Consider the following 15,050-nt stretch of genomic DNA (forward strand, 5'->3'; position numbering starts at 1 on the left):
GCTGTTCGTATTTCTGGAATAACGTAGACGCTCTTATCCCGAGCGGCTCGTAATCGGTGTTTACGTCTGAATCGGTAATGAGGAGCCGCGTGAAGGTTGTTTTGGTCTGGACGGGGACGGGGACGGGTCGGCGTCTCCTCCTGCCCTCAGTCGGAGCCGAGACCAGGACCGCGCCGGATCGCGTCTTCAGTAAGTACAACGTCCTCTACCTGCAGCCCGGCGCCACCGGGTCCGGCGGTCGGGTTTTAAAATAAAAATTAATTAAAAAATTGAGGGATTTACAATAATAATTATCATTTCGAGTTATTCGGTGGTGACAAGAAGGACGCGTGTCATACGTGTGTTACAGAAATGACTTTAAAAAAGAAATCCAGACACCAAAATACGGTTTTGCATCTGATCTTGTGTGGTGTTGGGTGGTGGGTAACCCACTCGCCTGTGAACCAGAAGACCCAGGTTCAAATCCCACTTACTATCGTGTCCATCGTGTCCCTGAGCAAGACACTGAACCCTGAGTGTCTCCAGGGGGGGGACTGTCCCTGTAACTACTGACTGTAAGTCACTCTGGATAAGGGCGTCTGGTAAATGCTGTAAATGTAAATGTGTAAAATTGATGAGAATGTCACTCAAATAAACAGTAGAGGCCAAAAGTCTGGACACCTTCTCATTCAACGTGTCTTCTTTATACTCATGAGCATTTACGTTGGTAGATTCTCACTGAAGGCATCAAAACTATGAATGAACACATGTGGAGTTCTGTACTTAACAAAAAGTGGAGACCTGACCTCCACAGTCACCGGACCTGAACCCAATCCAGATGGTTTGGGGTGAGCTGGACCAACAAGTGCTAAACACCTCTGGGAACTCCTTCAAGACTGTTGGAGAAGCATTTCAGGTGACGACCTCTTGAAGCTCATTGAGAGAATGCCAAGAGTGTTCAAAGCAGGAATCAGAGCAAAGAAACTAGAATATAAAACATGTTTTCACTTATTTCACCTTTTTTTGTTAAGTACAGAACTCCACATGTGTTCATTCATAGTTTTGATGCCTTCAGTGAGAATCTACCAACGTAAATGCTTATGAAGATAAAGAAAACACGTTGGATGCGAAGGTGTCCAGACTTTTGGCCTGTACGTGATACGTGACCTTTTCTTCTGGTTTCTTCTCTGCTGAGTGTGGGGGGAAGCCGGCGCAGGTGGTAGAAGTGGCTTCGTTCATGTTTTGGGTTTGACAAGGACAAAACCTTGGTTCTCACCAGATTGCAGAAGGTGTTAAAGGACAGGAAAAAAAACTCTGCGTCAACAAACAAAAAGACAGAAGAGCGCATGGTGACCTCAGATCTAATCTTCACCAATGTTGTTCACTGTTTCTGCTTCAGGTCCTTGGAACGCCTGGAACAGTGAAGATGGGAGAGTGGGACTTCCTCGGCCGCCTCCTGGACAAGGTGCAGTCCCACTCCACCGTGATCGGGAAGATCTGGCTGACGGTGCTCTTCGTGTTCCGCATCCTGGTCCTGGGCGCTGGAGCTGAGAGGGTTTGGGGAGACGAGCAGTCGGACTTCGTCTGCAACACCGAGCAGCCAGGCTGCGAGAACGTCTGCTACGACGACGCCTTCCCCATCTCGCACATCCGCTTCTGGGTGCTGCAGATCATTTCCGTCTCCACGCCGACCCTGGTCTACCTCGGCCACGTCCTTCATGTGATCCACGTGGAGAGGAAGGTGCGGGAGAAGATGAAGCACTTCCAGGATGAGAAGCTCAGCCTCTTCCTGCCAAAGGGCTACAAAATGCCCAAATACAGCAGCAACGATGGGAAGGTGAGAATCCGTGGTCGTCTGCTGAGGAGCTACATCCTGAGTCTCTTCATGAAGATCTTGCTGGAGGTGGGCTTCATCGGGGGCCAGTACTACCTGTATGGCTTCACGCTCCACACCCGCTACGTCTGCAGCCAGTTCCCCTGCCCTCACAAGGTGGACTGCTTCCTCTCCAGGCCCACTGAGAAGTCCATCTTCATCTGGTTCATGCTGGCCGTGGCCTGCATCTCCCTGACCCTCAACGTGGTAGAGGTGGTGTACCTGAACATCAAGAAGGTGAAGGAGTGCCTGAACCGTAAGCGGGACTACACCATCACCGCCATCACGCCCGTCCTGGAGCGCCGGGACTTCAAGGACAAGGTCGTTCAGAACTGGGTGAACCGGGAGCTGGAGCACCAGCAGAAGGAGCTGGTGACCAAGAGTGCCGCGTCCGAGGACAACAGCGCCTTCATGGAGGAGGTGCAGATCTGAACCTCCTACTGTTCTTCTGTTGAAGCATGTCACAATAAAAGACCTTTTCCTTCACCGTGTCTTCTCGTTCCTTTTCTGGTCCTCCAGCATCCCAGTGTCTGTACCCCAATAAAACCAGGCCCACCCTGGCCCAGCCTTGCCCACCCTGTCAAACCAGGTCCACCCGAGCCCACCCTGTCCAACCAGGCCCACCCAGGCCCACCCAGGCCCACCCAGGTCCAACCAGGCCCAACTTTGCCCACCCAGGTCCACCCTGCCCACCTTGTCCAACCAGGTCCACCCAGGTCCACCCAGGTCCACCCAGGCCCAACCTTGCCCACCCAGGTCCACCCTGTCCAACCAGGCCCAACTTTGCCCACCCAGGTCCACCCAGGCCCAACCTTGCCCACCCTGTCCAACCAGGTCCACCCTACGCACCCTGGTCCACCCGAGCCCACCCTGCCCGGCCCTGATCTCATGATCCACTGATTAGCGTGCAAGAACGTTTCACCAGTGTAGCCACCTGTCAATTATTAATACGCCGGCGAGCGGCGGCGTTCAAAATCCAGCCTTCAGACGGGCCTGCGTCCACGGCAACGTGACAGCGGCCCGGGCGGAGAACGATTTCACAATCGCGCCGAGCCAAAATCTCAAGGTTCAGCCCCGACTGGCAAACGCTGCGCCGTAGCGGAGAGGGACGGAGGTGGGTTCTGCTCAAGGTGAGAAATAATCCGTTAACTACAAATAATAATAATGATCATCATGATGATGAGGATTCAGAATTTTATCATGAGGATAAGAACATCGTTCTATATTTTATTACTCGGCTTCTATTTTGAACTTGGTCATTTGTCATTATTCATATTTTTTCATTTTGTCGTCAGAGAACAGAAATGTGTCGTGTTATTGAAGAACGATTTATTAAAATGACATATTTAAGCATAAATACGCTCATCATGAACTAGGACAGAGGTGGTTCTCCAGATGCAGAACGTTTAATGAACGTTCTCCTGTACCTGTCAGGTGACTCTGAAACCGAGAGAAGATGGGAGACTGGGGCTTCCTCTCCAAGCTGCTGGACAAGGTGCAGTCCCACTCCACCGTCATCGGGAAGATCTGGATGAGCGTGCTGTTCCTGTTCCGGATCATGGTTCTAGGTGCCGGGGCGGAGAGCGTGTGGGGCGATGAGCAGTCCAACCTGGTCTGCAACACGCAGCAGCCTGGTTGCGAGAACGTCTGCTACGACTGGCAGTTCCCCATCTCCCACATCCGCTTCTGGGTGCTGCAGATCATCTTCGTCTCCACGCCCACGCTGGTCTACCTGGGCCACGCCATGCACGTCATCCACAAGGAGAACAAGCTGAGGGACAAAATCGAGAAGCACCTGGAGAACGTGAAGACGCCCAAGTACACGGACGACAAGGGCAAGGTGAAGATCCGTGGGAACCTGCTGGGCAGCTACCTGACCCAGCTCTTCTTCAAGATCATTCTGGAGCTGGGCTTCATCGTGGGCCAGTACTACCTGTACGGCTTCGTCATGATCCCCGAGTTCTCCTGCTCCAGGGCGCCCTGTCCCCTCACCGTGGTGTGCTACATGTCCCGTCCCACCGAGAAGACCATCTTCATCATCTTCATGCTGGCCGTGGCCTGCCTGTCCCTGCTCCTCAGCGTGATGGAGGTCTTCTACCTGCTGTGCACCCGGGTGGGACGCCGCCGGAGACGCGCCCACATGGTCACCTCGGCCACCCGTCCCGCCAGCCTGCCGTCCACCTGGGACGCCGCCAAGCAGAACAAACTCAACATGCAGCTGGACGGTGGACAGAGTCTCGGCGGCAGCCTGGACGGGTCCAAGGCCGAGCGGCTGCTGGGGGACCACTGATCTCCGGCTTCTTATTTAACGCTTTGTGTATAATGCAGCTTTATTATTGCAAATTTTATAACCGTTTCTATGAAATCTTCTCAGTTTGAGGTGACTGTGTGACTTGAATCTGTTTACAAACATGATCCATAATAAATTATTATATGAATATTATAATGAGACATATCTATTATTGGTCGTCCCCTCACTACACAACACAAACAACAATCTTGTTCATTTTTTATCTATTGGCAGAGCTCCTCTCCAATAAACGGTAATAAATTAAATCGTAATGAACGACATGGGCATGATGTAATTTTTTACATTTTTAAATTGTCACAAAATATTTACATGAAACCGAACACGAAACAAATGTGTGTTGGCAGGAATAAGAACCATCCGATACGGAACAATTCATGGGAAAAATGTGGCTGGTTGATTAATAAGCACGGTGGTTTATATTAGTAATAAATAGTCGGCCCTGAACCCTGAACTATGTCCGTTTCACAGGAAATACTTCTCACGTGTGCAGAATGTTGAGATTTCTCCAGAAATGTGTGATTGGCTCTTATCTTCACACCATCAATCATTGACTACTGACCACGCACTTGAACCCGAGTCCCCGTGCCTCTCATTTATCGTTCGTGGCCGCCAACGTGACGAGCGGCCCGCGGCGCCGCCGATTGTGCAAGTTCCTGTGGTAAAGTTCAAGGTAGACACCCGAACCTGGACACTCGTCCCGGCACCGCGTCGCTTCTTCTTCTGTCTTCTGAAGGTAAGAAACGAAAATTCTCCTTTCAAACCCCATTTAGGTACTTAAATACCGAAATGTTCTTTTACAGATAAGATCAATAGATCGATGGACCAATACTTATAATAGATATATAGACACTCTCAACATTTTTAACGATTAAGCAAAAATTGGTTTGAAGTTACACAATTATCTTCTAAAAATATATAATGACTGAAATAGTAATGATTATATGGACGTGTTTTCCATTTAGATCTATTTATGATTCACATGATATGGAATGTGAACTAAATTCTATTAAATTTTATGCTTTTGAAGAGGCGATTAAAGGTGAGGAGGAAACAGGGATCTACTAAAGCTCAGCAGGAAACACTGACATGATGCCTTCAGAAACGTGGTCCTGCAGTTTATTACAGATTTGTCATTTTTTTCATTTCAGGCTAAATTTGTAAAGATGGGAGACTGGGGCTTCCTCTCCAAGCTGCTGGACAAGGTGCAGTCCCACTCCACCGTGGTGGGGAAGGTGTGGATGACCGTGCTCTTCATCTTCAGGATCATGGTCCTGGGAGCCGGTGTGGAGAAGGTGTGGGGTGACGAGCAGTCGAAGATGATCTGCAACACGAAGCAGCCTGGTTGTAAGAACGTCTGCTACGACCAGGCCTTCCCCATCTCGCACGTCCGCTTCTGGGTGCTGCAGATCATCTTCGTCTCCACTCCCACGCTGGTCTACCTGGGCCACGTTCTGCATGTGGTCCACAAAGAGAACAAACTTCGGCAGTATGTGCAGAACCATGCAGAGCAGAAGGGTCTGAAGGCTCCCAAGTACACCAGCGAGACAGGAAAGGTTTACATCAAAGGTCAGCTGCTTTGCAGCTACATGACCAGCCTGTTCTTCAAGATCCTCGTGGAGGTGGCCTTCATTGTGGCGCAGTACTACCTGTATGGCTTCTACATGGTGCCCCTCATCGTGTGTGAGCGCCACCCCTGTCCCATGAAGGTGGAGTGCTACATGTCCCGGCCCACGGAGAAGACCGTCTTCATCATCTTCATGCTGGTGGTGGCGTGCGTGTCCCTGCTCCTCAACGTGCTGGAGATCTTCTACCTGGCCTGTTCCCGGTGCAGGAGGGGGTCCCGGCACACGGTGTGACACCTGCAGTAGATGTATTTATGTCCATATTGCTTTGTTTTGTGTGATATTGGTCCTCAACATGAAAATGTTATGAAGTATGTAAAAACAGACATTCGATATTTATGATTGCGAGGAGGTGGATTTTTAATAATTACATATTCTGTCCACTGTAAATATGACTGTAAATACTCTGCATAATTTTTTATTTTGCTAAATTTGTAATTAAAAACATTTCGGCAAAACACAATTCTCATTTTTGATTTCGCTCTACTGAATTCTGACTGAGGGGTTTCTGTACGTTTCCACATTTCAGTGTTTCTTCTAACAGTGCGCACAACAAAATTTGTCCTCTGCATAAGAAAACTGGCTTGTAATCGGAAGATTGTGGCTTTTAATCCCAACACACTGCTCACCAAGGGTGGTGGTTAAATACAGAGGACACATTTCACTGTGTCACCGTGTGCTGTGCTGCAGTGTCTCACAATGACAATCACTTCACTTTTCAAGATGAGACCACTGTACCCCTTGGGTACCCTACTGAAGTCAGGAGGCTCCGCCTACTGTTCCACCCCATCAAGACCCCCGTGTCCCTTGTTTAGTAGAGGACACAGGGGTCTTGTTGAGGTGGAAGCCACCCGCTGTTTTGTTTACATTATTGGCATTTATGCAATTATTCCCTTATCCAGAGTGCCTTACAATCAGTAGTGACAAGGACAGTCCCCCTGGAGACACTCGAGTCTCTGTCTTGTTCAGTGTTGGTAAGAGGGGTTTTAATCCGTGAGTTAGGTGAGTGTCTTCGGCTACAACCATCTTTTTGTTCCACCCAAACACCCATGTGTCCTCCCCTGATCAGTCAGGAAGCCCCGCCCACTGTTCCACCCAACAACACCTCTCTGTCACCCCCTGATCAGTCAGGAAGCCCCGCCCACTGTTTTTAAAGTTAAAGAAAAGGGGGAACTTTCATTGTAAAACACTGCAGCACAGCACACGGTGACACGGTGAAACGTGTCCTCTGTATTTAACACTGGGCACCATGACTGGCGCCCAGGGAGCAGTGTGTGGAGACGGTACTTTGTGTTTTACCCAACACCACCCCTCTGTCACCCCTAAACAGTCAGGAAGCCCCGCCCACTGTTCCACCCAGCACCACCCTTCTGTCACCCCTGATCAGTCACGAAGCCCCGCCCACATTTTAATTATTAATAATGTTCACCAGATCTTGATCTTGAAGAACCGGACATGAGAGAACATTAAAGTGGGTTTTATTGTCAGGTGCAGTTTCCTTGTATTTCATACACACATCATCCTAAGTTTCCATGTTCAGCAGAAGGTCTCGTTCTTATACTCCTTCATGTGGTGCTTGTGGACCATATCTGGTACCAGGCTCCTCCGCTTGCCTGCTCGCGCGCAGACGAGGTAGAAGATCTCCAGCACATTCAGAAACAGCGACACACACGCTACCACCAGCATGAAGATGATGAAGATGCTCTTCTCTGTGGGCCGGGATACGTAACATTCCACCTTGAAGGGACACGGTGGTCCTTCACACTCTATTTGGTGGGTCATCACAAACCCGTAGAGGAAATACTGAGCCAGGATGAAAGCGGCTTCCAGAGTGGCCTTCATCAGCAGGCTGCAGACGTAGTTGTAGAAGATGGCACCGAGTATGAACACTTCACCCCTCTCGCTGGTGTACTTGGGTACTTTCAGCCCCTGCTTGTTCACTGAGTGCTGGAGCTTTTCCCTCAGCTTGGTCTCCTGGTGGACCACATGCAGAACGTGGCCCAGGTAGACCAGCGTGGGGGTGGAGACGAAGATGATCTGCAGCACCCAGAAGCGGACGTGCGAGATGGGGAAGGCCTGGTTGTAGCAGACGTTCTTACAACCAGGCTGCTTCGTGTTGCAGATCATCTTCGACTGCTCGTCACCCCACACCTTCTCCACTCCGACTCCCAGGACCATGATCCTGAAGATGAAGAGCACGGTCATCCACACCTTCCCCACCACGGTGGAGTGGGACTGCACCTTGTCCAGCAGCTTGGAGAGGAAGCCCCAGTCTCCCATTCTGTTTGGATGGTTAGAGGTTATTTCCAGCTGAACAGAACATCAGACATTTTCTCGTCCTTTTTTTATTTTCATTTTTTTATTACGTGAGGCATCAGTACAGAGATGGAGCAGGAGGACGAGACCAGCAGACTCCTGTTCAACTGAACATCAACTAAAGATCACAGATCTGCTGCCTGCAACATCTTCATGAGAGTAAAAAGGTGTCCTTCAGAATCCTTGCCTGGGGTCGTTACTGCATGTTCTGTTCTGGAGCTTTTCACCAAACTTCCCGGATCAGCTCTGGTCAGAATATCAGTGGAAGAAAACATCTTACCTTCTATCAGGTCACGGCCCTGCAGTATGACTGATGAAGAAATGAAGAAAGAGACTGATGGTCACACCTAGCCTGTCTATCTTAAAGGGACCAGATGAAGGGAGGATATATGTGATGCATCACAGCTCCACCCAATGGGAAACCACGCTGACCTGCTGGTAAACTCGAACTGCAACTCGGGTCACCAGGAACGTGATTCTGAGCAGGTCTCATCACAGCACCAGCTTTTACACACAGATACTTCTCGTTGCTTGATGCTTTGGACATGATTTATCTGGAGACCAGCAGTGAATCCCATGACTGGAAAGAGAAGCAAAGCTAAAACGTTAAAGACACACAAAGATCCTACAAAAAAACCAACAATCTGAACATCAAATACCTGGCAAAAACACAACCACCTAAAACAGACAAAAACTCAACAATCTACAAAACACACAACAATTTGAACAATAAAAATGCATCAAAGTGACGTGATCGTCATTGTGAGACACTGCAGCACAGCACACAGTGTCACGGTGAAACGTGTCCTCTGCATTTAACCGTCACCCTTGGTGAGCAGTGGGCACCATGACAGGCGCCCGGGGAGCAGCGTGTGGGGACGGGACCTTCATCAAGGGGACCTCGGTGGCACCTCGGCATTTTGGGATACAAACCCACAAAGAGTCCGTTTCCTCACATCAATCTGAACATCAAAAATCCTACAAAAATCACAAATCACAAAAATGTCAAAAATCATAAAAAAAAAAGAATCACAGCCCACTGGAAGCAGGAAGTAAGTTACTATGTAGAACTTGTGATTCCACCAAGTGGTGTGTGGGGAACCCGAGGTCAGTGGCTTTGGTGAAAAGTGTTGCATAAACGATATAGAGAACTGAGGCATGTGAGTAATTGTGCAGCCAGGCTCTTCCCCCGACTATAAAGTTCACGCCGCTGACATCACAAGTTCAGACACTTCGGCAGCTCATCAGGTAGGAGCTCCTCAACACCTACGGAGTTTCTCCTCCGGAACCCGCAGCTGTTTACTTCTTCGTTCGACACTTCAGTTCTCCACCAGGGCGGAACACCCGTCTCTTTTTCTGCTTTGAGGTGACAGCTGCATTTCTCACAGATCTAATGGTTTCTTGAGCCTTTTATTTGTGACACCACGTCGTCATCTCAGCATACAAAGTAGTTCTTTCTTCAATCGATCAGACATCCATTATTTTTAGCAACTTTCATCCAAATCAGTTGTACAGGGAGCTCGGAGTCCAATAAAAAAGGAACGACAAATTAGAAATTAATGCAGTAAAAAATATCAAATCAAACAATAGAAAACAACACATTAAAATATATTAAAATGGAAATAAATAAATAGAAAAGGAGTTAATAGAATTTGACTTTTCGTTACATTTCTAGTTACACTGTGATTTGATTGGTTGGAATAAAGACTGCAGATGTCAACATCTCCACATTCTTCTTCCATGTTCTGTTCTATCTTTACAGATACTGACGTGAAGATGGGAGACTTTGGCTTCCTCTCCAAGCTGCTGGACAAGGTGCAGTCCCACTCCACGGTCATCGGGAAGGTGTGGATGACGGTGCTCTTCCTCTTCAGGATCATGGTCCTAGGAGCCGGGGTGGAGAACGTGTGGGGCGATGAGCGCTCGAGTCTGGTGTGCAACACCCAAACACCTGGCTGTGAGAACATATGCTATGACTGGAAGTTCCCTATTTCCCATGTTCGCTTCTGGGTGCTGCAGATCATCTTCGTCTCCACGCCCACGCTGGTCTACCTGGGCCACGCCATGCACGTCATCCACAAGGAGAACAAGCTGAGGGAGAAGCTGAAGAAGAAAGAGCTGTGCGGCATGCTGAAGGCCCCCAAGTACACCAACGAAAAGGGGAAGGTCAAAATCAAAGGCATCCTGCTGCGCACCTACCTGGTCCACCTCTTCTTCAAGATCATCTTGGAGCTTGGCTTCACCGTGGGCCAGTTCTACATCTACGGCACCTTCATGCCATACGAGTTTGAGTGCAACCAGTCACCGTGCAAGTTCACCGTGCCTTGCTACATGTCCCGCCCCACAGAGAAGAACATCTTCATTATCTTTATGAGCGTCATGTCTTGTGTGTCCCTACTGCTGAACGTGGTGGAGGTCTTCTACCTGCTCTGCAACAGGGCCAAGTTCGGAGGCCACAGCAAACTCCCCCAACAATTCAACTCTGTGGGACAACCTGCTGGAGTCCCGATGTCCTGGCAGCCCCGCCAGGACATGGTGGAAACCATGAACCAGAACAAGGCCAACATGGCCTTCGAGGAGGGAAGGAGCCTCTGACCACGTTCTGATGTGAAATTTTTTTAAGGAAAGGAGAAGACAGAGAGCAGCTGCGTCAGCTCGAATTACGTTTCGCTGGAAACTGCTGTTTTTATGGTGCTTAAAGGAAATTTATTTCCTCCCATTACGTCAGTTCAGTTTCAGTTCCTTCAGGATCCATTTTGAAAATGACGAGGCGAATCCTCACATTCTCACTCCAAAAACCAACATTAAAAGCTCTGTTCATGTTCATGTTTATGTTCAGCGATATTTTTAAGAGTGATTTTTAAATAAAAAATGAACATGTTGAATAAAACACGGACACCTCCCATTCAATAGAAATGTGGTAAAAACAAGTTGTCGACTGGCTTTATGGATCCTCCTTTGGGCAGTGGTGGCCTAGCGGTTAAGGAAGCGACCCCGTAATCAGAAGGTTGCCGGTTTGAATCCCGAGCCGCCAAGGTGCCACTGAGGTGCCACTGAGCAAAGCACCGTCCCCACACACTGCTCCCCGGGCGCTGGTCATGGCTGCCCACTGCTCACTAAAGGGTGATGGGTTAAATGCAGAGGACAAATTTCACTGTGTGCACCGTGTGCTGTGCTGCTGTGTATCACATGTGACAATCACTTCACAATTAATTAATTAAAAAAGGTTGAAGAACATGATGGTTTTCCTGGTGAAATACTGCATCCAGCCAGCGGGGGCACTAGACCTGAGCTTCTTATGCTTTGTGGGGACAGTGGGGTGAGCGTGTTTTGTTTCTTATCAGCTGATGCTTGCACCAGACTTAGATGTTGCTTCTCATGTATCTCATTCCAGTTGCACTCATGGACAAGGGCTTCTACAACAACAACATTTAGTTTTTATTTAGCCCACAATCACACTTTCACCCTCTACATTTACAGCTTTTATGCAGAGCGCCGTACAACCAGCAGTTACAGGTAACTTGGAGACACTCAGGGTGAACCTGAGTTAATTCACAGGGTGAAGAGCAGGAATCCACTGAAGGTGGTGAGGTTGCGGCTGTCGTTGATGAGGACTCTGTTTCTTGGGAGGCGCATGTTGATCAGATCTCCAGCCTCCAGCTCCAGGATGATGCCGCTGGTCAGGTAGGTGAATCCCTGCACGTGGCCGGGCAGCCCCATCACCATTTCACCGTTCTTAAACAGCCAGAGGTCCATGTGCTCCGAGATAAGGTCGCAGCCCGTGAACCGGAAGTAGTAAACGCCCTTCACCGGAGCAGTGAAGTAGCCTGGTGGCAGAAACCATGCGGAGATCTCCATTTAGCAAGAACTCATAAACCCACAACCTGCAGCAGCACATTACACATCTCACTGTGAGACACTGCAGCACAGCACACTGTGACACGGTGAACTGTGTCCTCGGTATTTAACCATCACCCTTGGTGACAGTAGGCACCATGACAGGTGGTACAGGGGACGGTATTTTGCTCAGTGGCACCTCGGTGATATCTCGGCGGTTCGGGATTCAGATTACGGGTCCACTTTCTTACTTGCTAGGCCACCACTGCCCTCTATAGTCCAATCAGGTGTCACGTTTTATTAAAGGTACACAATACACACACAAATAAATAATCATGACGCATACAAAACATACACAGGAAGCCGATTAAAACAACGTCCAAATAAGGAAATCTGGGAATAAAACAAGGAAAAAAACAAGGAAATGGCGCCACCTGGTGTAATAAGAGGCACCAATACATTAAATACATTAAATACATTTTATGCTGTATACATGCTTAATATAATATAATATTATATGATATTAATATAATATAATATAATATAATATAATATAATATAATATAATATAGAAATATTTCCATCTGTACCTGTGATGGTGTTGTAATCGTTGCCAATGTTGGTGATGACTCTGTCAAAAACCAGATTCAACATGGAGTTTCCCGATTCTATCTTGTCACCCGACAGAGTGACGGTGAAGGCCACCTTCGGCATTTCTGTTCACATCACAAGTGATCAGTGTTGGTATGTATGTTATAAGCTTCATCTCTTCATGCTGATCTGAAAATTGTTGTGTGCCTGAAGGTACCTGCATTGATCAGATTGGCCATCTTGGCCGTCATGGCAGTCATCTCCTCTTGTTGTGCTGCAGATTTCAGTACCGAGAATTATTTTACTCGCCATTCTTATCATTACCACTGAATTGATAAATATCACTAAATATCCCATTTAAGAAGATGAGGAAAATGAAGACTTCAGAACTTGACTACCTGCGTTCTGTTGGATCAGATGCTTCATGTACATCTCGCTGTCTGTAATTCTGGCTTTCAGAGCCGCCAGCTCTGGTCAGGAGAAGAGGAGTAAGATGTAACTTTGGTGTTTGTGTTGAACAGAAAGGAACTGGAGCTGGAGGACTCACCAGCTTTCTCTGTCCTCATCTCCTCCAGCAGCTGATCCCTGTCCAGCTCCTTCAAACGTCCAGCATCAACGGGGGCATCCAGCCGGGTCAGTTCCTGTCTGGCGACCTGGACGCCATCCTGGATATTCTGAACATGAGCCCCAAAGACGGAGAACAGGGGCAGCAGCAGAGAAATGACAACAGCCCTCATCTTCAGGAGAAAGTCACACCTCATGGACCTTCTCAACCCCTTTTATGTGTGTGAGAACTGCTGGTTATATAAGAGCATCACCAGCTATGCCGGGAAACTGAGAGAAGAAGGTCAGGGTCAGCACTGAAGGATAAGATTTTCGTTGCTTGTTTGCTCTGCTGTGGGAGAGTGCGAACCTGCTGATATTAACCTCTGTTCTCAGGTCTCCATCACAATCAGACCATTCTCCTTTTTAGGAACGTGGGCTCCGGATTTGTAGTTGGAGTTGCTTGTTCTTGTATCTAGTGTTTTTCTCTCCCTCATCTGCCCTTGTGTGTGTATTTGTATGTGTGTAAATTCCCCTTCTGTTGGTGTGTTTGGCTTGGTTACAGTGTCGTATATAGTTGTGTGTGTTTGGTTGAGGGGTTTATTGGACCGTGTTTTCTTCCTTGTCCCCAACGTGACAAGTGGGGGCTCGTCTGGGATATGTCCCTTTTGGAGCAGTTTGTCTGGGTTTTGCCTCTGAACCTCTGTCCCCGTATTCCTCCACCGCCGCTGTCGCTAGTGAGTCGGAACTAGAAAAAGTTACAGCGGTCTGCTGTAGCCGAGTGGGCCGAAATATTTGATGGTTCCCTCCTTCAACGAACGTGAAGTTGAGAAATTCTTCTGTCACTTTGACATTCATATTTACAGCGTTTACCAGACGCCCTTATCCAGAGCGACTTACAGTCAGTAGTTACAGGGACAGTCCCCCCTGGAGACACTCAGGGTTAAGTGTCTTGCTCAGGGACACGATGGTAGGAAGTGGGGTTTGAACCTGGGTCTTCTGGTTCATAGGTGAGTGTGTTACCCACTAGGCTACTAACGCCCACTTTGAGCATGCGTGCTGGCCATTGAGCGTACTCTCAGGTGGCCAGAGGAAGTACTGACGTTGCTTTTGCAGTGTGTTGACCGGAAAGGCTCAAGACGTGTAATAGTCTCTCTCCGTGGAACAGGGTTTGCATTATGGCGCGGTGAAATCTGCACTCTGCATCGCTAACATTGACCCTTGCTAGTTGTGAATTCGGGAAAGTCGCAGTTTCCTACATAGATGAACCCCTCTGGAGGGGAAGGTGGCAGCGATTTCTGGGTTTTCTGCTCCGCGCTGCTTTCTGGGCATGATCAGTTACTGTCGTGGATTTTGTAGAAATTTCTCTGATGTCGATCATGCTTTAACAGAGTTGCTGAAAGATCGAACTGAGTTTGATTGGTCATCTGAGTGCCAGGAGGCGTTCCAGAACGCCAAGGCGCTGTTAAGTAGTGCGCCGGTTTGGACTGCCCCAGATTTCCAGCGTTCTGAAACACTAATTGAACTACAGCAGCATTGAGAAGGAAGCACTCGCTCTGCTGTTAGCGCTTCAAAATTTTGAAGTGTATCTGGGTTCCTCTGCACTTCCTGTGTGTGTCCATACTGACCATAACCCTCTGATCTTTCTGTCTAGGATGAAGAATGGCAATCTGCGCCTCATGCGGTGGTCCCTGTACCTCCAAGGTTTCATTGTAGACATTCAAAAGAAAGGCTCTGATAATGTGTTATCTGATGCCCTGTCCCGTTCATTTCTGGATTGATCCACACTGGGGGTTGATTTTTGGGGGTGGGGGCGCTACGTCCCTGAGTGCTTTGTGCAAGGGAGTAGTGATCTCTGCTTGCCATTCCGTGTGTTTTCCTTTTTAGGAATGTCTGATTGCTGGCTCCGCCCACGGTCTGGTGGCGCTACACAGGAAGTCGACGACTTATTGCTCACGGAGGAGTTTGGAGTGGAGAG

The 15,050-nt window shown here is 48.5% G+C and overlaps 5 protein-coding genes across 5 annotated transcripts; 4 read left to right on the plus strand and 1 right to left on the minus strand.

Annotated features, from left to right (window-relative positions):
* Positions 1-155: 155 nt before the first annotated feature.
* On the plus strand, positions 156-2,284 carry LOC114781523 (gap junction Cx32.7 protein-like). The gene is made up of 2 exons (XM_028967955.1): positions 156-189; positions 1,379-2,284. The coding sequence occupies exon 2, from the start codon at positions 1,406-1,408 to the stop codon at positions 2,282-2,284; it is 879 nt and encodes a 292-aa protein (XP_028823788.1). The 5' UTR covers positions 156-189; positions 1,379-1,405.
* A 648-nt stretch (positions 2,285-2,932) lies between these two features.
* Positions 2,933-4,295, plus strand: LOC114781514 (gap junction Cx32.2 protein-like). Its single transcript, XM_028967945.1, has 2 exons — positions 2,933-2,982; positions 3,287-4,295. Exon 2 carries the CDS (start codon positions 3,309-3,311, stop codon positions 4,140-4,142), a length of 834 nt encoding a protein of 277 aa, XP_028823778.1. The 5' UTR covers positions 2,933-2,982; positions 3,287-3,308; the 3' UTR covers positions 4,143-4,295.
* Positions 4,296-4,788: 493 nt separating this feature from the next.
* Positions 4,789-6,024, plus strand: LOC114781516 (gap junction Cx32.2 protein-like). The gene is made up of 2 exons (XM_028967947.1): positions 4,789-4,896; positions 5,312-6,024. The coding sequence occupies exon 2, from the start codon at positions 5,327-5,329 to the stop codon at positions 6,017-6,019; it is 693 nt and encodes a 230-aa protein (XP_028823780.1). The 5' UTR covers positions 4,789-4,896; positions 5,312-5,326; the 3' UTR covers positions 6,020-6,024.
* Positions 6,025-7,246: 1,222 nt separating this feature from the next.
* On the minus strand, positions 7,247-8,473 carry LOC114781515 (gap junction Cx32.2 protein-like). Its single transcript, XM_028967946.1, has 2 exons — positions 8,382-8,473; positions 7,247-8,066 (listed from the first exon to the last, which is right to left on the minus strand). The coding sequence occupies exon 2, from the start codon at positions 8,063-8,065 to the stop codon at positions 7,322-7,324; it is 744 nt and encodes a 247-aa protein (XP_028823779.1). The 5' UTR covers position 8,066; positions 8,382-8,473; the 3' UTR covers positions 7,247-7,321.
* An 837-nt stretch (positions 8,474-9,310) lies between these two features.
* LOC114781527 (gap junction Cx32.2 protein-like) lies at positions 9,311-10,991 on the plus strand. The gene is made up of 2 exons (XM_028967962.1): positions 9,311-9,467; positions 9,864-10,991. Exon 2 carries the CDS (start codon positions 9,878-9,880, stop codon positions 10,694-10,696), a length of 819 nt encoding a protein of 272 aa, XP_028823795.1. The 5' UTR covers positions 9,311-9,467; positions 9,864-9,877; the 3' UTR covers positions 10,697-10,991.
* Positions 10,992-15,050: the final 4,059 nt, after the last annotated feature.

The sequence above is a fragment of the Denticeps clupeoides genome, unplaced genomic scaffold (genome assembly GCF_900700375.1).
Source record: "Denticeps clupeoides unplaced genomic scaffold, fDenClu1.1, whole genome shotgun sequence".
Lineage (NCBI taxonomy): Eukaryota > Metazoa > Chordata > Actinopteri > Clupeiformes > Denticipitidae > Denticeps > Denticeps clupeoides.

Bases quoted from the DNA above. Each gene is read 5' to 3' on its own strand.
- LOC114781523 (XM_028967955.1), top strand. From the start codon at position 1,406: ATGGGAGAGTGGGACTTCCTCGGCCGCCTCCTGGACAAGGTGCAGTCC.
- LOC114781514 (XM_028967945.1), top strand. From the start codon at position 3,309: ATGGGAGACTGGGGCTTCCTCTCCAAGCTGCTGGACAAGGTGCAGTCC.
- LOC114781516 (XM_028967947.1), top strand. From the start codon at position 5,327: ATGGGAGACTGGGGCTTCCTCTCCAAGCTGCTGGACAAGGTGCAGTCC.
- LOC114781515 (XM_028967946.1), bottom strand. From the start codon at position 8,065: ATGGGAGACTGGGGCTTCCTCTCCAAGCTGCTGGACAAGGTGCAGTCC.
- LOC114781527 (XM_028967962.1), top strand. From the start codon at position 9,878: ATGGGAGACTTTGGCTTCCTCTCCAAGCTGCTGGACAAGGTGCAGTCC.